At 48.5% G+C, this 24,792-nt stretch overlaps 1 protein-coding gene across 1 annotated transcript in view; it reads right to left on the reverse strand.

Moving 5' to 3' along the window:
* The window catches only part of plxdc2b (plexin domain containing 2b), a 49,926-nt gene extending 25,618 nt beyond the window's left edge, over positions 1 to 24,308 (reverse strand). Inside the window, exons 1-2 of the mRNA XM_037455750.2 lie at positions 23,426 to 24,308; positions 2,494 to 2,714 (exon numbers count right to left, since the gene is read on the reverse strand). Coding sequence (XP_037311647.2) covers positions 2,494 to 2,714; positions 23,426 to 23,519 — 315 coding nt within the window. The 5' untranslated portion in view covers positions 23,520 to 24,308. The remainder of the gene's footprint in view (positions 1 to 2,493; positions 2,715 to 23,425) is intronic.
* Positions 24,309 to 24,792: the final 484 nt, after the last annotated feature.

Consider the following 24,792-nt stretch of genomic DNA (forward strand, 5'->3'; position numbering starts at 1 on the left):
CACTGCAGATGTGATCAGCCACGTGTGGAAAGGAGTCTTCCTGGGCGAACACGGAGTAGTTGCACGTCTCTCTTGGCTTCCCTCGCGGTGTTGCAATGTGAGCAAAAAGATCTTGGTTTTATAATGTTCGTTTTCTGCTCCTAATCAAGAAAGGTCTTAAAATGTGGGTTACGACAAGAGTACTTTCTCTGATAGGACCCATGTCGGCTCGCTCGGTGGGTGCAGACAGGGCATTCCAGGTGACGCCTTGAGCCCCTGTATCGCCCCTTACAGGTGTGACCACACAGTCGGGAGCTTGAGGAGATTTTGTGTATAGCAGCGTTTGACGGAGGGTCACGAGACGACAACTTGATGTTTTATCGGGAGACAATTTAATGATATGCTAATCAATGTCCAGTAGAGTCTAGAAAGTCGGCAGCCCACAGCTAAGGGTGCTAACAGCGCTAACGGCGCAAACGGCGCAAACGCCGCTAACAGCGCTAACATGCTGACCTGGCTAACAGTGTTCCACAGAGGGGAAACCAAAAGGAGGGTCGGTTGGCTCTCGGTCAGGGCGGCGTTATCGCAAAGCGGAGCTCGTGTAAGAAGACACACGCAGGGGGGGGGGGGGGAAACGCGCTTTGTCTTATCGTATCAAATGGTGGTTTTCGTGCCGTTTTGATCTTTAGAATGTTAACACCGCTCCTCAATTCCTTTGTCAAATCCGCACGTGTCAACACGCCGCGCAAGCTGTCAGACAACGAGTCGGCCGCCACCGGCGACGTGTCTGGACGGCCGGCCTTTCCTGAGGAAAAAGGGATGGGATTTGACTCGAATCCAGTGACAACGTCTTCCCACGGTGTGTTCCAACTTTGCCTTTTTCGACCTGGCTGTGAGCTGACGGGTGTTTGATCTGAGAGCTGACTGTCATTCACAGCCGCCTTTCGGGAGCGTCAGGCTGTCTGCTGCTGGGGCCCGTTGTTATGAACCGGCGTGCTGAGGGTTGAGCTGCATCGGTTCACCGGTTAACCAAACACAGACTGACCCCAGAGCGAACTGTGGAGACGGAGGGATTTCTTCACTTCCAAAAAGGTGGAAAACCCCGTTTGAGGAAAGTGAAACAGTTGCTTTTTAGATTATTTTAGTAGATAACTGGCTGAATATTTTAGACGTGTGTTTGCAGTTAGGGGGATTATTTTACCATTTAGGAACGTATATCTATTTTCTTTTTTAGTGTTGGATGAAAGATCAATCCTTTTCTTATGTCTGCACATATGAAGCCAGCAGCCAGTTAGCTTAGCTTGGCCCAAACGGTTAAAAAAAACACCCACCACTACAGCCTTCTTATGAACACAAAATGGTTAAAAGCGGGACTGTGAATGCCATCTTTATGCCAGGCTAAGCTGCATATTGAAAAGAAGGTCTTCGATCTTCTCATCTAAGCAAGCGAGGGAATAACATGTGACCTGTTTGATGCAGCTGAGAGTACACGGCACCGTCTCAACATGAGTCGGCTGTCGGAACGGGAACGGTTGACGCCTCTCATCTACGTGGACACACACACAACCCGAAACCCGGGCTGATAATCTCGAGGAGCTCCGCTAAACCCTCGAAATATTGGGGAGGGCGGGTTAATTTCCTGTTGTGGACGAGGATTAAGGTAGAAGAATAACTGAGGGCTGAGCCTAATTGAACATGAAATATGAGTCTTTTTTTTCCATTACGAAAGATCCTCTCTTCCTGGGAGATTTATAATCGCTGCAGGGGAGCAACTCAAGAGTATTTATTGGTTCAGCTCCACAGTGGACTTTATAGATTCATTTATATAAGTTGGCTTCTTCATAGACAGGAAGGTCTGCGCTGAATCACAATAAAGTCTCCATTAACTCAATGGGAAAATAATGATTGACCCCCCAATGACTCGCCTCGGTTCCAGGAAATCATTTTTAGCTGAAGACGTGCGTTTACCTAAAACACCGCTATTCAAATCACTTTAATTGTTCCACCCACAGTGAAACGCTGTTGGGATCCACTGAGACTACAGAACCTGAACATCAATCACTAAATGGCGTGAACAGTGAAGCCCAACGCGGCTTGGAACGGGTGCCTGCGAAACACGACGCAACTAGACCGACAGACCCGAGAGACGTCACTCAAGCACAAGTCTGTACATTCCCACGCAGCTTTAGAAGAACACACACACACACACACACACACACCGGTGATGGGAGGGTGATGGGAGTGTGATGGGAGCGTTGGGCTTTCTGCCTAATGACACACTTCAACAGGTGCTGCGGTGATTTACTGCGCCTCCGTTCATCGCCAAAGCCGGTAAACATCGACGCAGATAAGCCGGAGCAGTCCGGCGCCACCCCGAGGCCGGGTCAAACACCCGCACGCTGCACTTACCCACAATGCAACTGGATGGTCTTTCATTAATATTCACAGCGTTACACCCAGATTCTAGAAGATCCACAGAAAGAAAATACAAGCGTGATGAAGCTCAGCACCCACCTCTATCTGGGAGCTGTTGTCCGTCTCCTCCGCAGAGAGGAGGCCCGGGAAGCCCTCGGGCTCCTCCCGCCCGGGCTCCTGCTCCTGACTGGCCCTGTTGCTGTCCATGTTGCGAGGCTTCGGGGGAAGCCACCTCCTCCACCGGGCGCCGTACAGCGCCACGTCCACGGCGGCGGCGTCCTCACCCCCCGCCTGCCCGCGCACGTATGAGTAAGAGACCCCTGGGGAGACGGGAAGACAACACACAAAAAAAAAAAAACGTGAGTGCACCGCGGCGGTGATTCGTACGACCCCGAAAGCCAAATTAGGAGCTGCAATCGCATGATGATAAACACACAGCGGGTGCAATTGTATTTTAATCAAGCACGCTCAATAATTTGTGAGTCCGGAAGGGAGAATAATTTGCCGTGTGATGTGAATTGGAGGGAGGGGGGTGGGGGGGGGGCATGTACGAGGTAAGACAATCACATGTAACGCTAATATTTTGTGTTTGCACAAAGGCGATGGGGAAGGCGATAGAGGTGGGGCCTATTCACGGCCATTTATCTTGTGCCTCTCCCTCGTAGCTCTTCGGCCTCAGTGGACTTTTCCCATTTCCCGCCGTCTGAAACGGATGCACATCAGCAACGGCTCAGCAGTCATCACACAGACCAGCGGGCCACAGTCACACACACCTTCTCCATCCACGTCCAGAATGTCAGCGCCGACTCGACTAACGACGAGATCTGCTCCGTCATTACTTAAAATGACAGGCCCCCGAAAAAGCAGCGAACACATGATCAAAAGCCCTTCTTCCTTCGAGAAGGGAGGGGGGGGGGGGGGGGGTGGGGGGCGCAGAAGAAATGTTTGAAACCACAATCGGTTCGTTCCGTTCAACACATTTTTACGGCTGAGAGCCCTCAGTTCAGTCGTCTTTATCACCTCGTCGGTTCCTGACCTTCTGAAACGGGGGACGTCTGTCTTCACACCGTGACACACAAACTCAAATGCTTATCTGTGATAATGGTGCTGATGGTGAAGTGCAATGTAATGTATTATATGTATGTATTATGCATGGAAATGCAAGATGATTTAAGAGCAGATGGGTATGAGTATCTATATGTGCTGTATATAGCATCTGCAAATACATTTACTGAAATAATGTTTAAAAATACAATTTTGAGGTACTTTCTGGGAGTTTTCCAATTGCAAAGAACCGTTCTTCATGGTAAAATAGTATCGTGGTGTATTTTTTACTCCAGGATATTTATCTGACAGCTGCAGGTGAAGATGAAAAACTTACAAGCAAAACGTGTAATCTATTTATGAAACATGATACTGTTATCCTGCATACTGTACCTATATAACTGCGGTTGCTATTAATAGATTTTTACTTTTACTAGAAAAGAAAATGTCTGGTATTTACAGTAACTTTGAGTTAAGTAAGAGATGTGAGTACTTTATCCACATTGCTGCACTTAACCTGGAAGTAAAGCAGCACAGGCCGCTGACCCCCGCCAACCAGTGCTCTGAACAAGTGTAATAAGCGTTAAACCCGGCCTGTTTTATCTGTCAGTCTTCCGACTGACTGCAGACTCGCTTCTCCGCCCTCAGGCTGATGCCCGCTCTGTCCTTCCATGAGCTCCTCGTGACTAATGGGATCAAAGCGGGTTTAAGGCAATTACCCATTGCACTTTTTTTTCGTTTTTGTAGCACTGGTCCAAAGGCAAAGTTGAGAAAGCGCCTGCATGGGAAGGATGTGAACAGGACTTTTCCTCGACTCTTACTGCACGTTTGACACTCTTTCCCCCCCCCCCCCCCCAATGCTTACATTTCATCCTCCTCTCTTTGGGCCCCCGACCGTCTCTCGTGAGACGAGGTGTGCAAGTGGAAGGGGCTTCCGGGTATCAATTCTCCCAAAAGTGGAAGCTGTCATTGATGCATTCAATCCCCTTGCCGACTATTTGCTGGCTCTCAGCTCAACACTTCCGGACACTCACTCCGTCCCCCCCGTCGGCCATTAGTCACACCCTGTGTGGACAAAGTAGCCCGGGCAAACTTCTCGTCAACAGCAGTATCCAGGAGGCACCTGAACATGTATTTCTGTCCTGCAAAGGATCTTTGTCAGTCGTTAATAATGCGATGGAAAGCTGGCGCACCGTGACCACAACATAGGGACTTTTAATAAATGAAGACTGCTCTTTTCCCAGCACGCCCCCCCCCCCCCCCCCCCCCCCCCCCCGATGAGTCACCTTTTTAAAAAGGGGGCACATGCACCTGCATTTCTCTTGTGAACACTGCCTCTGGCCTGAAGAAGAAGAACTCTGGATCCTTTGTCAAGCATCTTCGGGGGGTGAGGGGGGGGGCACTGAGGTCAGACCCCACGGGGACACCTAAAATAACCCTCACAGCAGGACGCGGCTGAGACTGCTCCTCGCCTTTTGTGCGAAGGGGAAAATCTTTCCCCTCTGCTTTTCTTTCAGCGCGCCTGAAAGCCCCCGTCGCATACCTCCCCCCCCCCCCCCCCCCTCCGACCCGGCCCGGCCCGCCGGGCCCCCGTTGGCCGGCCGCGCTCACGCCTGTCAACACCTCTGATTCACCAACTGTAATTTGGTTCCACCTAAAACCTTTCAAGGGGCGTTCAGGGGGGGGGGGGGGGGGGTCGTAAAACGGCTGAATAAAGGTGCTGTCTGCAACCCTTCTTTAGACTCAGCACCACTGACGGGAGACTTCCACACATGACTGGAAAGTAAAGGAGGTGGAACGCTTCGCTGCATTTCTGCATGCTAGTGTGTGTGTCTGTGTGTGTGTGTGTGTGTGCAGAATTTTAACAAAAAAAGAACTCACATCCCTCAATGTTTTCTTTGCCTATCTGTGGGTGTCAGGGTGCTTCATTTAGCGGCCACTTAGAGCTGCTTCATGGGAGTAAACGCTGCAGGATGCGTCTCTCAGGCTGTGTGCAGATCACAGGATTACGTTGATGTGAGCGCCGCTGACGGACCTTTCCTTCTAAAGCCGTGCTCGTCTTAGCTTCCGAGCAGGAAGCAAAAGGAACGTCTTCTTGCCGGAGCAGAACTTAACAGATTCTTGCAGAAAGAAACCCAAAACTTGAGAAGCAGGAAGGCTCTACAGCTGGAGAAAGAACGGGGGAACTTTTTTCCTGCAGTCAGCGCGTCTTGTTTTGCTCATTAGCAATGATTCATTGGGAAACATTTTGTCAGCAGAAGCACTCTATCACTCTCTCTTTCCTTCACGCACGCACACGTACACACACACACACACACACACTTTGAAGGAACTTTGTAATGACAGCAAACAACGAATGAAAAACTTAGCAACATAGCAACAAAAAAGTGTTGCAAAAGGTGACCATTTTCTCACTCACCCCACATGATAGAACACCTCGTCATGGTTTAATAGATTCATGCAATGTCTTCAAAATGCTCGGTTGGTGCGACAAGCAGAACCCAAACATATTACATTCCGTCACCAGCATCATTTCGGCATTTCGGGCATCTCGGGCCTCAAATGTCTCCGTAACCTGCTGCACGACGGCTCATTAACAATTCTGCGGTTTCTCTTAGTGAACGCACATGTCTTGACCCCAAAATGGTCTCGACCGAGTTAACGTTAACCGAGTTATCAGCAGATCAACTCAGAAATTCAATAAGAAGTTAACGATAAGTTCATAAACTGTGATCTTGTGATGGACGAGATGACAGCTTTTTAAAACAAACCCTTCAATCTGGTTCTGTGTGTGTGTGTGTAGATAACAGAGCGCATGCAGCCGCCATGCTTCGGTTTCATGTTAGTTGAATTATTGAAATGCACAGCATGTGTGATGCAAAGTGATCCAACCGCAGACCCTTTAAATCTCTGTCTCCTCGGGTGGAGAAACGCATTAAACATTACTCCGCTCAAATTTCCACACATGCAACATTCTGAAATCATTACAGCGCGCGGAGAGCAGACTGCGCTCCCTAAACCTGCCGCGGCTTGTTTTTACACATCCTCTTTTAAAAAAGGCAGCCTGTCATTACGCGACAATCATAAAGTCGAGAGGCACGAACTGCGGGAGAAGGTTAAACACAGGTAAACAAAAGAGGCAGCACCAAGAGTATCCGTAAACAGTCCTCATGACGGTTAGATCAGCGCGATGGCAGGAAAAAAACCAGCAAGCAGACAGAATAATCCTCTGTATCTCAGAGGATGGTTTAGCCGTGACCTGTAACAGTGCAGGCAAAGCACAACGGCTAAAGAACATTCAATCAATTTCCCTCCAGGGGCATCATGTGAGCGTCCTGCTTGCCCTCAACGCTCCATTACTCCAGAGGTTTTGTTTTGCCAGCAATTAGTCAAATCTTTCAGAGCAAATCAACACAAACAGCACCAGTCCTGTGTATTTGGACGTGACATTGATCCTGCTGTAATCATATCAGAAAGCTTCCATGGCAACTTTGAGAAAAATACGCAACAAAACAGGAACAGATTAACTAACTGTGTGACGAGGAGGCGCTGCGTGTTGCCCAAATGAGAAAAGGTGCCCATAAACTATAAATAGAAGGCAATTTTTGAAGCCTCAAACGTGTTGATTAGAATCTGCCTCGCACGGAAGGTGGAAGGAAATTTATTGGAAGGAGACTGGTGTGCTCGGTGCAACGTCAGGACTGTTAGAACCAAGTGAGGAGGAATTAGGAAGTGGAGCGTATCCAGCTCCAGGGTCACTGATTTCTAATCAAAGAATTCAACCCTCCAGATTGCTCATTTTCCCTTTCAAGCATCTGCCGTAAACAAGCAAATACACCGGACGCAACATCCATGCGGCCCTGCGCCACGAAGGCCCCAGAAGCGTCCCGAGCACGCGGCACCAAAACAGCTAAAAACACAGAGTTTCAAGTGCTGGAGGAAACCAGCGCCGGGTCGCCTGTCACCGCCGCGGCTTCCTCTCTGTAATTGGTGGTTGTCTTTGGCCCCGGCGTTGGGTCAGTGCGGGAAGTTATACTGTACAAAAGTGTCTCGGGGAGAGAACTGTGCTTCCTGAGCGGCGCGTTTCAGAATCCAGGACTCCCGGGGTCAGGCACCGTGTCGGTCTCATATTTCAGGAGATCGAGTGATTTCATTCGGAGGCGTATCACTGGACCTCCTGCAACAGGCTGTTTCTCCTCCCTCCGGTGCAGAACTGTCTTTGCACGGACAAAATGTCGAATCTCTCCACAAAAACCCAAGATCTACCCTTTCACCGCTTAGTGCGTGCTTAACAGACCTTAAAATTGGAAATGATCACATTTATACGTAAGATTAGAGAGGGATCAGCAGAAGAAAAGCCTGCGCTTTTTTTTTAAATACGGAGACAAAAAGCAGACAAAAGCCTTCATCCTCCAGGCTCACACACTTTTCAGCTTCTGTGGATAGAAACACACACACACACACACACAACTAACATCTGATCCCCTACAAGTCACAAATGCACTTTTGTTATATGCAACATCTTTTTGGCAAACTGCACATCTGCTTGATGATTCATGTTTGTAAATGAGTCTCACAAAACACAGATGGGTTGGGGTCAATGTGAAAACAATAAAAACCTAATCAATAAAAGAACAATATTTTCCCTTTCCTCAGTATCACAGCAACAAATTAACTTCACGCTAATGGGTACAGGGTCTGATAATGGTTAATTCTGCATAGTTACACAATAAAAGAAGGATTCAAAATATCCCTCATCTCAATCCGTTTAAGAATATAAATGAATGTTAACTCGTTACCCGTGGACACCATCATCAAAACATTGTCTTCGTATTAATAGCTGTCAATTCAAATCTATTGATCAGCACTGGTGCTTCCAGGCTAATTGACCACCTTTCTGTCAGCCGGAAAGCAATCGATGTGAGACTCACAAACAGACTGAATAGTAGTGTGGACCTGCTTCTTCTAAGTGTGTGTGTGTGTGTGTGTAGATGTGTGTAGATGTGTGTAGCGAGTATGTGTGACTTTGGGAGACTGATTGATTGACTGAGCGCTGGTGTGAGTGTATTAGCTGTGGGCAAAGGGCTCCAGGCGAGGCCGGAAAGGGCCCCTCGGGCCTGTCCTCGTCCTCCCCGGTAATCCATCAGCTTCACCGGGGCCTCCTGCCCCGCCAAGCCTCGCCAAGCCTCGCCACCCCTCGCCGTAGACGCACGCCGCCTGCTTCGGGTTCGCCATTGAGTTGATGTAGCCGCCTTAGAGCACCATCGGGCTCCAAGGTTTGCCTCATGAATGAGTTGATATGGATCTTCTGATGTTCAGGCAATGGTGACTCCTTCTTTCTCAGTACACGGTCCACAAATCCATCATGCCAAATTCCACCGACAACACGTGGTGTGGTTTTCCAGCACTAAGAGCAGCCCTCAAGTCCACTTATGAAATTCCTCACGATCAAGTTAATTTGCTTCACTTGTGAGCTATTAAAAAAACACGCATTGCATGTTTCCCCTCCAGGACCTGGATGTTTTTCCCAGTGAGCAGATGTAAACATATAACCCAGATTTTTAAACTGATGCTGAGGATTTTTTAAATTTTTTATATGCATAAAAACTGAAAAACAAACTCTTTGTAAAACTCGCCAAATCCCATTTCCTCCCACCTCCAGCCTGCAGGCAAACCAGTACCGTCATCCCACAAGCGCCTACATTTTCAGACTCTCTTCTTCTGCTACAGAAAAGAAGAAGGGGACCGTCTCCCCCCCCCCCCCCCCCCCGGCTTACGGATGCCAAACCCACCCCTCCAAATATGTTGACAAACTGTGAGAATCATCCGAGTCGGTAATTGCTTCAGTCTCTTCCAGCTCATCGGTGGTGGAGGGCTTCAGCCACTCACTGGGAATCAATGAGAGATATTGTGGAGTGTGAGACGTGAAGAGCTGACTTCCTTTCCTTTTTTATATGGGATTGTGTATTGCACAGAGAAACGAGTGTGTAGTTAGGAGCCTTCAACTTCCATTCAACAATAGGAACCCAGCTTAATATTTGCATTGCCAATTGAAACCAAGATATTCACCTTGCCTTTCTGTTAGTGGGGAGAAAATTATTACTTAATTAGATCCGTTAAATAAATCGGATTCCTCATTTGTTTGACTCTTTAAAACGCCTAAGATGACACAGGCAACCGGAAGAAAATGGGAAATGATTTCATCGCCTGGAGATGCGACGTCTAACCATCTCACCGGATGCAGCTGAAACGCAGACACGCAGTCGTAAAGAGGGGCAGACGGATGGGACAACAGTGGTTTATGGGTAAGGTCATCGGGGCGGGGGGGGGGGGGGGGGTGAAATAGTGTGCAAAGGGAGCAGGTTGTATTGGTTTATCGCTCCCAGTGGCAGCTCCCCAACAGCTGTGTGGTGCAGCTGCAGCGTCTCGGGTTGTCGTGCCGCTTGTTAACAGTTTAGGGTCAGTGCGTCCGGGAAAAAAACGCCGGGTTTCAAACGCCAAAACGACCGGGTCAACTTCCGACGTGCAAATAGTTGACTCTTGACAGTCAAAAATCGAAACGAAAATGATTGCGGCTGTGCTCGTTTTTTTAATTGATTTGTTTGACATTTAGGGAATTCTTAACCAGGCTCATGTGAGATGGAGCTGTTCAACATTTAAACTACCAACAGGGGAAACATTTCTTTCTACGGACCTGTGGAGCTAACACAATGCTACGCAGACTAAGTCCTACTCCGCTTCATTCAGTTCAGGATCTTATTTTCACCTTTTTTTGCTGCTGATTTTTCATTCGAGCTCAGGTTGAGGGTCTGTCGGTTCCTCTGGGAACTTGAAAGGTACATCTACCTATATCTAATATGGTATTCCGTGACTAACAGTAATGGCTGCTTGACAAGGTATCAGGTGAGCACACGGATCCCACTGGAGAGACCAAGAAGACCGACCGAAACTGATGACTAAGTAGCATTAGTCATCAGTTTCGGATGCGTTGTCACTTCTGTGTCTCTTTTTACCAAGGAGGTACCGCCAGAAACTGCCGAGGAATCTTGTGGAGGCACGCGTCGTAAAGTTTACAGGTGAGGCTGCGCTCGCCTCTCCACCCTTTCGGGCTGCGCGTTGACGCGGTCGTACGTGTGCCGACCCGCCCGCTTGCACCGAGAAGCCCCTCGGCGTTGACTCCAAACGCGGAATTAGCTGAAGTGTTTTCTGTCTGTCTGCCTGTGGTTTGCAACCGCAAATCCCTCAAGTGTGCGTCTTGATTGGACCCAAACATGTCTTTCACCCTTGCAGGGGACAAGGGGGGGGGTGGGAGGGTAATTGCGCACTCGGTGCGACGGCGGCGTTCGTCTGAAGAGCTGAGAGTCTGTAATGGAAGCAGACAGTTCAGCGCCCCTCGGCCTCCCGGGAGACACCGGGATTGAATGCAAATGAGGGAGACTGAATATCCTCCAACTTTCCTCTTTGGGTTCGTCCCTCGCGGGCTTTGATTGGACCTCTATGACTGTCCTTGGGAGGAGGCGAACAGCGAACACCGCCTTTGCTTTGGCTCCGTGTCGGTCGGCGAGAGATTTGTATTCACACCTGTTTGAGCCTTGGGCCAACTTGGTTTATTTATGAGGGCAGGTTGAGATAATTGACGCCAGGGAGGGAAAGACTTATTTTGTTTGACGGGTGCCTGATGTTGCGCATGCGTACCGTGATATTACTGTGATATCTGACATCAATTCCTTCCTCCCTCATAATAACTATAATTATTAAGGATTAGTGATGGCACTAGCCAAAGACGATTTATGTTTGGAAAAGGAACGATTTAGCTAATTCTCTGCTTTATTTTACCTTCAAGGCCTGAACATTGAAATAAATCGGAAGAAATGAAATAAAAGAAGTAGAAAAATGTCCTAAAATGTCCAGAAATGTTTGGTCCTTGGCACCTGAAATGTATCTATGACCTTGTTAACTTCTGTATTCTTAGGAACATTAGTACAATTAGATGAAATGACATTCAGTTGTCGCGGTCGACTGCACTGCAGCAATGCAGCAGAACCTTGACATTTCACGGGAGAGATAAGCTCCAAACCCACTCGGGGCTTTGAACGTCTCCTTGTTTTTGGGACTTTCAAGTGTGACTCAGCCTCGCTTCCCTCCCCCCCCCCGCCCCCCCCCCCGTGCCGTGCCTCCGGGCACCGCGCCATCGGCACCGGGCCCCGCGTTCTGCCTCTGGGGGGGCTTCGTTGATCAAACTCAGGGGCCCACGGGCAACCTGAGAGAAGCCGAGCCAGAAGAAGGGAAAGCAGCAACGCTCGTGTCTCTACAACTCTCCGCCAAGAGGTACATGGGTGTATAATACTTAAGTTGAAGCACCAATGTATTATCCAAAGATACTCCATTTCATACTGAGAAATCACTTGAGATTAATTTACAGTTTAGTAAAGACAAACTCGAGTATTTAGTGAACGTGCTTTCCACTCCTCTCGCACACTTGCGGTTTGTGTGCAAAGGGCATATGAAGGCAAATGCTTACAAACAAACACCGAGAGGTGGGGACGCATGAATAAAACATGATCCCCCTGCAGATATATCCTGTGAAACAGTCTGAAACGCGCGCGGCTCGACTCGGGGACACGTGAGAAAACAAACCTTCCGACATACTTTTTCCTTTGAAGTTTTCTGCCAACGACGGGACGACCTGAAAGACCTGAAAGACCTGCCGTGCCGAAGTTCAGCGTGTACAATGAGAGATTATAATAATAAAGCAGGCGAACTGTGCTGTAGGTGGGGGGGGGGGGGGGGGTTAGCAGTGCGTCATCTCTTTCTGACATCGAGTGTAAATATGTCCTTGAAAACAAGATGGCAAAGTTTGCTGACATGGAAAATAATGCCAGCATTAGCATTATTAACATTAGCATTAGCATAACATTACTGGCTGGCAGGGAGACAATAGATCAACACGACGCCCCTTTGGTTCATGATATCTGGCATATCTGATATCTCCTCTTATTGCTCTCCTATCATGCCTGGGCTTCTAAAAACATTGATCAAAATTATTTACGTTTTAGGGGAGTAAAACAAATAAAAAGTAATGATTCAGTAAAAAAAAAGAAAAAAAAAAAGAGATAAAGGTTTTATTATTACGCTGAGGGCAAAGACAATCTGTAGCCAAACTTAGCTTGGGCGACTTGTTGTCTGTAACTAGAAGTGTTGACAGGGGACCCGGGGTTTGTTGGGACGTGTCCCACAGCAGCTGCGTGACTGGCATTCAGTGAGACAGCGTCCGCTGCGTGTTTATCGGCCTGTCAGCAGGGCGGCCGTGTCCCCGCTCACACACAAACATGCAGGAACACGCCAGGGCCGCGCTCACTGCCTCTCCGGATGTTGTCGGGGAGGTGGGGAAAATGACCATGACTGAGAAGTTTGTGTTTCCTCCTGAAATCGTCTCAGAATATCCAAAGAAAATCCATTATTTCACACTAACTAACGTACACATGCGCGAGCACGCAGCGATTCCTGCAGGCGACTGAACGTTCACAACATGCTTTAACGTTGCAGCAGACTGTCACGCGTTGTTTTCACCTTCCCTTTCAAGGTAATTGGCAGACTGAGCGTAGGCACGGATCCCGTGACGTCCAAACTAATTTACTGTCGACACGTTCAAGCACCACCGAGCGCGGAAGAGGAAACAGTTCCCATTGAAACAGCAAAGGTTGAGCAAAGGTCTGCGGACCCAGTGGCAAAAACATTTTAGCACAATGCAACAAAGATGGAGATCCTGAGAGGACTGTCGTAATGGAAAAATAGGTCAGACCAACAGCTGGACGGGTGTCTTTCTGTCCAGCAGGACAGATGCTAGTGGTCCCCGGTGCTCAAAGCACATCATTTCCTTTCTCCCAATACAACCTTCATTCATAATGAAACGCCCACACTCCGTGCTCCTCGATAAAGAATAAATCAGATGCGTTCTCGGCCAACACATCTCTAAAGCAAGTCCAGAGAGGAGGATGTTCAGAGCCTACAAAAGCCTTCATAACTCCAGCAGCGGACTGGGAAATAAGGCTGGAAGAAAAGATTTCCAACAGTGGAAGCTGCAGAACACGGGCTCCGCATACGTGACGATGTGCGTGCGGCTCAAGAGTTTTCTCTAATTAAAGAGAAAAAAATCTGCAGCGCTCCCAGCAGGAGGCCTTGAGTTGACGTGCATCGCAAGTTGACCTTTTAATAAGCTGCTGCTGTTGTGAGTGAGTTGCTGTGCTCAAAATCGGAATCTTCCGCGTCAACCCTCACATGTGGAACGTAGTAGACGCAAACCCTCCGACGGATTAAGTGCATCTACGGCGCGAGCCGATAACCTCCGAACCTGCGAGACAACGCGGCTCCTCCCTGTCGAAACGAGAGAGAGACGCGCGCCACCCCCAGACAGACGGGGGGGGGGTCAAGTCATCAGCCGTCAGTCGGCATCGAGCGGGACGGGCAGCGCGCGGAGGGGAGGGCGGGGGGGGGGCTTTCATCGCCTCCCCCCCGTCAGCCTGATTGCAGCCGCGTATGAAGCCTGGATGTGTGTCTCTGCGGCTGTCAAACGAAAATCCGCCACGGGACGGCGAAGAAAAAAATCGACCGCCCCCCCCCCCCCTCCCAGGGGTGAAGCATCAAAGCACACGGCAGACAGAGGAAGGGATTTACCTGCCAGCAGACGTGACCTGGGGGGCAGCAGCATGCACTAATAACACAAACCGAGATATCGTTCTGACTCGGAAAATCAAGTTTTGAAAGTAATTTTAGGAAAAGACATGATGTGAGATTTGTCTCTTAGCTCATCAGATCTAAGGATTTTACTGACTTGGAACTGGATCCAATATGGAGTCGGCCGTCGGACCGTTGCCAGCTGGACTGATGTTGGCCCTGCGGATTATGTCTCCATTAATGTACTGTAAAAAAAAATTCAGGCTACTGGGAGTCAGTGGAATTAGTTGCTGTTTCGCTGCACAAACATTTCAGGCCCTATCGGTTTTTAGATCAACGAAAGACCTCACGACGACGTGTAATGTGAACTGGGGGGGGGTCGCAGTGGATAATGATCACCTGCAGTTCCCCTGAGCTGCAGAGGAATTCGTAGCAGAATTTAGCTCAAGTGCAAAAACTTTTACTGCAACGTAGCAGCTGTGAACTTGTTTGTTGACCTCAGCTCTTTTCGATGATGCCCCGAGAGGTCGGAGGGTAAAGTATCGCCTCATCATGTTGTCAGAAGTATTTCTTCAAACAAGCCATGAACTTTCATTTGGCGCAAGCTCGCGAGGAGCTCAAAGTGGGACTGGTTTACGCGTGGGGGGGTTAAAGTTTGTGTCTCTGAAAAAGGAAAATCCTTTGCGAGGCTCCGCTGAACCTCACGACCTCAAAAGCCTCCCGAACTTTTCTCTGTCATTCTGCTCCGAAAAAAAGATGAATCGTTTCCCGCAAATGCCCGAGAGGAAAAGAAGAGAAAACATCGGGACAATCATTCTTTAAGAAGCCGCCAGTGACAACAGAAAAGGTGGAATTCCTTCTTATGCGGACACCCGCAGCGTAAATGTTGATTTTGTTTTATAATAATCAAAAGCTTTTAAGCCGTCCGATGAACCTGTGAGTCAACATATTTACGTACGAAACATTTATCACATCTAGTAAATGTCCCATTCTAAAAAGCATTTCCTAAAGCTGACCTTTTAAATGAATTGGTTTAATTAGCGACTACTTCTTCTCTGCAGCTTTACGGCAGTGTATATGTCAACTTGTCTGAACTGTGAGGTTGAAGGTTAATGTTCCCATTCATTCCCACCTTTCCCAGTGTCTGAATCACCCAAACCAACACCATAAAATAGGAAATGGACACATGCAATATTTAGAGCTTTTTATAAATGTATTTTTTACAGTTATTCACCTAAACATTTAATTATAGTTATGAGGGACTTTTAACTGGTTATGAAACAGTCTCAATTTAACACTGATTGACACTCTCGTAAACGCTCGTAAACACTGGGTCGGGTTCTGGCAGAATCCGATTGAAATCAAAACTTCAACGAGGTGGGACTCTGGTGCTGAGGAAACACTTCTATTTGTGTCCGGAGGAATTAGGATGAGTCCAAATGGACAAACAGGGGGAGTGAAATTCCTGCAACGAGGTTCCAAAAATGTGAGCTGGCTGTGAAAGCAGCGTATTGACATTCATGGCTTTGGAATTAACACCGGGACGCGATGCGCCCTGGTGTCCCCTGGTGTCATTTCAGAGTGAAATCGATTCACGTCTTTCTTCGGGTGCAGGCTCGACGTCATCGGCGGGGGGGGGGGGGGATTGATTTGCGGGGCGGGTGAAGGACGGGGCCACACAACTCGACACCGGGGTGATGGACGACACAGCTGGAGGCTCCTGACACTCAAAGCCTCATTGTAGCCAGTTAGCGGCTGTATTGCTGTGCTTTACCTCAGCTCGATCCGGTCTGGAAATATCACTTAACTGTCAGAAAGCTGCGGCTATGCAATGTTTTTCAATCGAAAAAGTAGACGAAAAACAATTATTCATACTTATACAAACATAAATTTAATTTCATACAAGACAAGAAGAAGCTACTTCCATCTGTTTACACGAGCTAATGCACAATCGCCAGCAGAATTTATGTGTTCACATGTAATTGTTTGCAGAAACAATGTGCAAACAACACGACGGCCTCGGGCCCCCGATGAGGCCGGTCTCCTCCTCGGAACCCACTAGAACACACAAACACACCCTCCATGTGGCCCTGCATCTGACAAGACACAAACAGCCCTAAAAGGAGCAGATTTTTCGATTTTCTATTCAGTTCTTGTGTTTTGTGGAAACTGTTGTGTGTTCCGCACCACGGGGAGAAAACACTGACATCCATAAACTTCTTCTGCATCACTCACTCCCCTCCCACCTGTTTGAGACAAGGGCACATTTATCACCTTGTGCAATGAGTATCATATTCATCGTCAAACTGCTCCCATTAATTCACCTTCCGTCTAGTTAAAGCACCCTGGGACACAGGGGAGAGAATCACTTCATGATGTTAGTGCTCCTCTCATCATCCGACTAAATAGGCATCGTATAAAAAACCTTTTACTGGACACAAATACGAAGGAAGGATTCCCTTCAGGACAAAACGCCATCCATCCAATTTCTGCTGAAAATGGCCTGAATCTTCCATTTCAATGCGACACCGCGCTCCCCATGAGGCGGAGTCCAATACATTCGTGCTTCAGCGAAATGAGAATTCACTCTTAGCGACAGGCGGCGATCAGAAGCCGCGTGGTTTTAAGAGAGGAGACAAGAGACCCATCAGCCTAAAGGACGGGAACATTAAGGAGCCCCCCCCTCGATTGTGGGTGAAGTAGTGGATTAGAGTAGATGAATGCAAAAATGCAGACTTTGATCTAGTGTTTCCTTTAAACTGTATGGATGGTATCAGGGCGGACTGTACAAAACAAACCCCCTTTTGCAGGACATCGCACCGGGTCAAGACCTGTCTCTAGTTACCTGTGGCTGCCATCTCCAGTACGCTCCTGTTGCACCTTGGAAATTCACCCCCACGGAGGCTCAAAGCAGCCCTTTGTTCCTGCCTCTTTGCTGAGATTGGAGGCCCGAAAAAACTGAAGCTCAGTTTCCCAGACTCACTTGTTGGCTTTTGGGGTTTTTTTTTTTTTTTTGGTCCAGAAGACGTCATGTCAGAAGAAGCAAAAGAGGCACCGAGCCAGACAGCAAAAATGAGCTGCAATGACAACCCCCGTCGGCATTGAGCTCCCAGCTGGCCTCCCCGCTCAGCTTGGCGGTGATCTCAGCGCGGGCGATAGGAAGTGGACAGTTGTCAGAAGCCGCCCGCTCCAAACAAAGATCACCGTGACCTGTATAAACATTTTGCTCGCTTCTGGGAAGAGCTGTTTATCCTCCCATTCTTGGCAGCATTGATCCCCCGAAAAAAAAAAAAAAGGGTTCGAGGGATGAACAGCAAAGCCGAGCAGGAAGCCTCACAGATGGATTGCGGGGGGGGGGGGGAAACAGAAGAAGAATTTACGTGTTGTGCCTCCGTGACTCATTCCAGGAGCCGAACTCCGCCAAAAAAGCGAGTCACAGAGCGACGTGTCGGGCCGCTGTCCTTCCAGCACTCGGTGACGGTCGACCGGCCATCAAAGTCACGGTCTACTCTCAGCCTCCTACGTGCCGGAACACACACGTGTGGCTGCAAATCGGAGCCCGTTGCCCGCGGGATGCGCTTGTTCTTTGTCGGGATGCGTTTGAGTCGGGAAACTTCTGGACAGGGAACGTGGAGACATGTGGAGGGAAGCACGCCAGTGTCTCCGAAGGGAGGGGGGGGGGGCAGCGTTAGCCTGCTAATCGACGAACCGCTAGTATTACTTCAAGACTTAGGAACCTTGAATCCTAACAAGCTCGTGTCTAGTGAGGCCCTCTGGACCCAGGACCCAGGACCAGTGAGTCTGCATCAAGGCGGCCTTACAGCAACATGCGTGTCGCAAAAAACCCTGATTGATGCGGTTTCGTGTGCGCACGCCATAAACATGTAACATGGGGTCAAGTTAAGGGGCGGGGCTACATGTAACTGCACTCACCGGAATGAAGAAAAGTGTTTTGCATTTCGCTGAAGGTCGATCGCTTTGTGGCAGAGCAAATCGCAGGATGGAGCAATGCCAACCAAGGGGAGGAAAAGGCCACGGCGTACATCCAGTAGGTCAAAAGGTCTTTTTCAGGGGGAGTTTTTATATGTTAGAGGATTATGAGATACTCCTTGGCCTCGGAAAGGGAGCTAGTCAGCCAACGTCCAACCAAACACTTTGGATTTTTGGTTTGGGAAAGGCAAAGAAAACAACCACTCTTAAAAGTATCTGTATCACCGAAGACCAATTCAACATGTGAATCCAAGGCGTACTGTTCCCAAACCAGGAGGGGATTAGTGAAATACCGGTACAGATGCCAAAATAATACTTATTCAATAACGCAATTCGCAAGAAAACCTTGCAAAAGCCAGATGTTGTTTAAACAAAATTTGTTTAAGACATTCGTCTTAAGTGTTTCCACCAGACCTTGATATCCGATGAGAAAATAAGACACGGAATAAAATAAAAACAAGAATATGACCTTCAAATCCCAATTTCAGAGTCCAGGACTCTGAAAGCACCGAGGCTTGAAACTCCCCTAACATCAACATACCAAACGGGTTTATTCCCTCGCTGCTGTCCAAATAAAAAATAAAAAAAAGAGTACAACAGTCAAATCAAGGAAGCAACAATGAAAGCACAGCCACAGGGACGGAGTGTGAGAGAGAAAACGTTCGGGGGGGGGGGGGGGGGGGGGAGGCATGCAGCGGCATGCCCTAAACCCTGTGACGCTTGCTATTGTGGGACAAAACCGAGCCGGCGCTCCTGCTGGGTCTCAGGATGTGAGGGAGGGAGGGAGGGGAGGGGAGGGGGGGGGGGGGGGGGGCGAGCTCCTCTAGCACCTTATCTTCTCTCAGCATGACTGGACGGCTCCCTCCTCTCCTTCGCGGTAGCCCTTGCACGTCACACTTTGTTGCCCTCCCTCCGGCTAGCGCGTCAAATCGTTGGTTTCTTTCATCACTTCCGTGCAGGCGCCTCGTGGATCGGAAGCTGGCACTCGTGCAGGAGCTGTTTTTTGTTGTGCGACTACCTGCAGGGTGTCTTTTTTCGTTTTTTTAAAACGACCTCGATAGCATGGCTGGGTAATATAGAGCAAATGAAATGTGACTATTTTTCAAATTCCTTGATATGAATAATACTACGATGCTGAGAATATGTCTAATAAATTACAAATAATCACCAATATAATGACCAAGTAGGGCTGGATGATGATTCAATATGACAATTATCATTTTTCAAATTGAATCGTAACGAGATTAAATAATATATTGAGTTATCGCGATACACAATAACGTTATATGAAGCTTTATCAAATATTCCCAAAAGTCTCCTTATTGTGCACCACATGAAAATCTTAATAAAACACTAGAAAATACTGTATTTTTCATTTGTAGAGAGTATAAAAGTCCCCCAAAAAACATGCTACATCCAAATACGTAATATTAAGATATGAAACAACATGTACTAGTAAATCTAGAAAATTACACCATCTTAAAATTTCTAAAAGTTGCAAGTAAAAATCTGTCAGTTTTCTGCATTGTTGTTGTTCTGTTACACCTGCAGGTTTTTTTTTTTTACTTCCTCCCATCAAACAGAAAAGTGTCTCTCCCTCCGGTTCAGTGCGTATGAAGCATGAAATCACCACACATCTGTGGTTCAAAGGCGACGGGGGACTCGTGTTACGGGCCACACAGCTGACTGACACCCAGCCAGACATTTTACACCATCATGTTCTCCAATAAAATCCAGCACTGTGAACTCGGGGGGGGGGGGTTTCGGTCGACAAATGCCCGGGCACTCGATGGCGCGCGCGAAGGTCACACCGCTGCAGCCCGGGGTTTGACCCCTCTGAGGCCTACTCACGGTCCTCGGGACAACTCGGGCGAGTGTGTGACTGTTGTCGTCGTGGAACCAGATCAGTTGACTTCAAAGTAAAAAATACGCCAAAAAAAGGAAAGGGGGTGTGAAAAGAGAATCACACCCCCTGGTCCTTCACAAGTAACTTCATGGGTGCATTATCAGCGAAAATAAAAATGACTGGAGTGCTATATTTATTGAATTCAGCTGTAGTTTTCTGTAGAGCTAAGAGGGGTGATTCTGTGTCCTCCCCGCCTCCTCCTTCCTCCTTCTTCTCCATATCACCCAAAACCGTTGCCTCCCAGCAAAAGAAAAGCCACCTAAATAACGGCCATTTTCATTGGGCAGTTGAGGAACTAGTTTCTCTCAGCGGAGTCGACAGGAGGGGCAGATAACGGCTCTGGTCTTCTGGCGTGAGTGGAAAACACTCGTCATCTCTCACTGAACTGTTCCGACCCCAAAGGCTTCCCGACAATCCCCGCTGCTCCTGCCTTCTGACTTTTTTTTTTTGCTTGATTGACTCACAACATGCATCATTTTGTTGTTAGCAAAGTAAATTGACACAGAATTTGAAATGAGTGCAGATAACTCACGCAAAGCCAACCCGGGGGTGGGTGGGGGGGGTGGTGTGGAGCGGCTTTTGGACCACATGATGAAAGACAATGAGAAGAAGCTGAAGAGGAGCTTAACTGCGCCGGGGTTTCATTAACTAGTGGCCCCTTGGCTCTTTGTCTCTGAGCCCATTGAACTCTTGAGGGCCGATCCGTCCCTCTCAAGCCGTCCAGCCGAGCCTCTTCCAGCAACAGAACAGGGGTCGGGGGGGGGGGGGGGCTCAGGCGGGGGGGGGGGGGGGGGCGGGGGTGAGTCGACCCTGCCTCCGCGATGTGTGTGTGTGTGTGTGTGTCGCGGCCCACTGTGTCTGCATACAGCACATAAACCCACCCGCCGCCGACGCCGCCGTCGTCACAGGAGCCCGCCCCTCTTTGTCTGCCCCCCCCCCCCTCCCACACACACACACACACACACACACCAACCCAACCCCCGGTGTCCATTCATGGCCGATCCTTTCAGCGGGTCATTCAGAGGGCCAATAAAGAGGCAAGCTCATTCTGCCCGATCTGAAATGTGCAATGTCAGATAGATGGTGGTGGGGGGTAGGGGAGGTTGGGGGGGAGGGGGGGGGGTGCAGATTCCAAGAAGGCTTACAATCTCTTCACCAAGCAGGACCTCCCATTTTGTCCTCCATGGACAGTTTGTGGCGAGAGTCATTCCTTATTCATGAAGAACATTGAAAAGGTGTGAGATTTGAGGGGTTTTTTTTGTGTATCTGCACAGGTCGGGCTCAGCTAAACTCACTTTTCGTAGCAGTACTTTTCTCCATTTTGTTTCCCGCTGACTCTGAGACGAGGGAACAGGAAGAAGAACTCATTTCCTGGTGTTAGGACTCATTCCTGCGGCACATGTTCCACTCAACCGAGGCCAGAAGGACTCGTACTACGTCCACTTTGATCCTCAACTCCTGTATAGGTGATGTGATCTGTCATTAGTTTTATTAGGACTAAAACCTGGTGTACGCCCACATTTGTCCCACACATAGATCCGATGAAAACAAACACACTCATATCATCCTGCACCAGGTTTTAATTGATCCATACCTTTCTACCTCAGCCAAGCAGAAACACTATTTAGACTCCCCAAGATTTGGACTTTTTTTCTATGCTAATTTGCTAAAGTGGATTGATAACGGTACGAGCAATGCGAGCCAGACCCCCCCAGCGCAGCGGTACGCGACTCAAGGCTTTCCCTCTCACGCTTCCCTCCCTCTTCTCCTGCTGCGCACCAGATTTCAGTGACGCGTCTCTTCTCCCCCCCTACTCTGAGAGAAGCACCAGAGTGCAAATGGACCGGCCAAAGCAGCTCCAATTTTCGTGAGGGAGCCACTTACTGAAATATATTTCAAATTTTTTTGGGGGAAGAAAAAAAAAAAAGATGCACCGAGCCCACGTGATAATGAGTGCAACCAAAGTGTTGAGGCAGCAGTAGGAAAGGCTCGCTGGTACCTTCTTACTTAACCTGCAGGGAGCGGAGGAGTCTGCACTTGATTATTTAAGGACGGCTCTTTACAGCAGGGCCGAGGTCAGTCTATGACACGGCAACCACCTCGCCCAGATTTCTAAAAATACTGTCCTACATACCGAATGTGTCCAGAGCCCGAGCAGCAGATGAGGCATTGAAGCACCTTTGTTCATGGATGTTGATGGGTTTTTTTTTTTTACTCAATCTGCCGCCACTGAAAAAAGCCTCATTCTGAAAAATGTTGCAAATGCGAAAGCAGAAGCAGCCCATCGGATTGATTGAATTCATGAATAAGAATGAGTATGACTGGGAGAACTGAAAAAGTGTGTGCAATTGCCCACACACACACACACACACACACGGCCGATCTCTATCAAACGGGGCCGTGCATTCCAGTTTCTCTGTGGTCTGCACTCACTCACACACACACACACACACACACACACACACACCGGTTTAATTTACAGCCACCGAACATTTCACATTTCATGTGATGAAAATCTGCTGCCAGCGATACAATCTGTGGGAAACAAGAGCTCGCCTGTGCGAACCAACAGGACCAACGCTGGCATGAACTTATTCCATCGTCTGTCAGAGGGCGAGCTGCGTGTGTGTGTGTGTGTGTGTGTGTGTGTGTGTGTGTGTTTTGGATAGAATAGACGTGAGATTCGTGGACTTTAGGTGCTTTTTACAGTGATAGGGATACTGTTCACAGGAGAGTCCTCGTGCTCCAGCGTTGACTGCGTTTGTGTGATCAAGCATTTTCAAGATGGACAGAGCTCTGCAGGTATACGGAGCATTTCCTCTGCAGGAGTCCGGAGAAAGCACCTGCACCGCGAGATGGCTACTGATCTCAGATCGGCCAATATTGCAGACGGTTGATCCAGGTCATACCAAATCTCACTATAAATGAAATGGAAAAACCTTTGCAGAGGCAGTTTGACATTCGCATACCCTGCACTGTTTGTTTTGACGTACAACAACATGGAATAATTATCTCATCCAGTGGCCCAATTAATGTGCAATAGTGGAAAAAAAGGAGAAGAGAGGCAATTAACTCGGGTTGAGGTTGTGGAAATATGATAATTAGAAAATAAAGTCTTTGATCTAGACCGAAACAGGAAGATAGTAGGTCATGATGTCCTAGTTACTCCTAAAAATAAGATTATAAAAGAGCATCCGCCTTCGGGCTCTCCTCTTATTTTTCATGCACACATTCAAATATGACAAATGCACGTTTAACGCAACTACTGAGCATAAAAAGGTAGTCTGCACTGTGAAGCAAAGCACGCTGCACCTGTGTGTGATAGTTTCCCTTCTGCATGTTTCGCAGACCCCCAGCTTGAAGGAACGGGCCCCGAACCCCTCGGGTCCCGTTCACGCCTGACATGCGGTCTCTTACCGTCGCTCGCTGGCATCTCGGCTCGGGCATCCCCAAAACACTGCAAGACTAAAACTACTCCAACGAGAAGGTCGAACGTCTTGGCACCGGCCATATCCAAAGTTCGGCCGCGGATTCCTCTTCGGGGTCTTCCTCGTGCACCGACACCGCTTTTCCCCCCACGCACGACTCCGCGACTCTTCCGCCTCTCCCGCAGCTTTTAAAAACGGAAACCTGCCTGCGCTGCACTGTTGTTCAGTTGTTTGTTTTTTGTTCCAGACTGTGCCACACTGCGCGCTCCTGGAGAGAGTGAAAAACGCGCCAGTCCCAAGCGGTCTCCACCTCCTAATGAAACCAAAAATATTTCAAAAAGAATAATAATAACCCAAACAAAGTTCCCCGGTTAAATGTCCGTGCCAGTCAAACACGCCGGTCCCATCCCACTGGCAGTGTGCGTGTGTGTGCGCGCGCGTATGTTCGCGCTCCGACGCGTTCCTGGAGAAGACGGTGCGATCCCTCCGTCATCAGCTCCTCGGAGCCAATGGCTTCTTCTTCTTCTTCTTCTTCTTCTTCTATCTGATGCCCTGTGCGTGTGCGTGTATGCGCGCGTGTGTGTTGCGTGTGCAGAAGAGGCCGAGGAGACGAAGCGGTTCTCCAGCTGCAGGGCGGACAGCGGAGACTTGACTTGCCTGAGGACACGACACGCACCGTGTCGCACAAGGAGCGTTTGTGTGATGTGGGAAGATGCGTTCAGGAGCTGCTCCTGTTCGCCGGCAGACAAAAGATGTTGAGCATGCTGGACTAAGAGCTCATGTTTTTATTAAGTACGTAGGCTTTAGACGTCTAGCTTGTGCACCGGTTGTTTAGAGGTCAGATGTGATGAGATCGTTGTTGTGCTGTTTTACTTTCTGCGCACACTCTGCTACACTTATCTGTGTTTGTGTGTCCTCCCTCAACTTCACTGTCACATACAGGTGATTGAACTGTGAGGGCGCCCTCTACAGGAGCCAGTCGAATCATAAAACCCTTTAAACTCTTTAAACCCTTCCGTTTTGTTGACCCTGATGTACGTGTGTGCAAAAACAAACAATAGGTTTCATCTCCCTTTGAACCTCGAGGTATTTCGACCCTGACCTCGAGCTTAAATAGACACCTAATCACACCCAATAAGCTCATGTTACATTTGCAACATATTCCTTTTGTTTGTTTGTTTGTTTGTTTGTGTCATTACCTCATCACAGTTTGGGGTCCGACTTCCTGTTGGATGTCTTGCAAATCAGAAAATCCAGAGTGTAAAAAAAGAGACCAAATCAATTACAAAAGCGCTCATGAAAATCCATTGCAGGTCCTTGTAAAACGTGGATCAATACAATGTAGTTTTCAAAAAC

The sequence above is a fragment of the Pungitius pungitius genome, chromosome 19 (assembly GCF_949316345.1).
Source record: "Pungitius pungitius chromosome 19, fPunPun2.1, whole genome shotgun sequence".
In the NCBI taxonomy this organism is placed as follows: domain Eukaryota; kingdom Metazoa; phylum Chordata; class Actinopteri; order Perciformes; family Gasterosteidae; genus Pungitius; species Pungitius pungitius.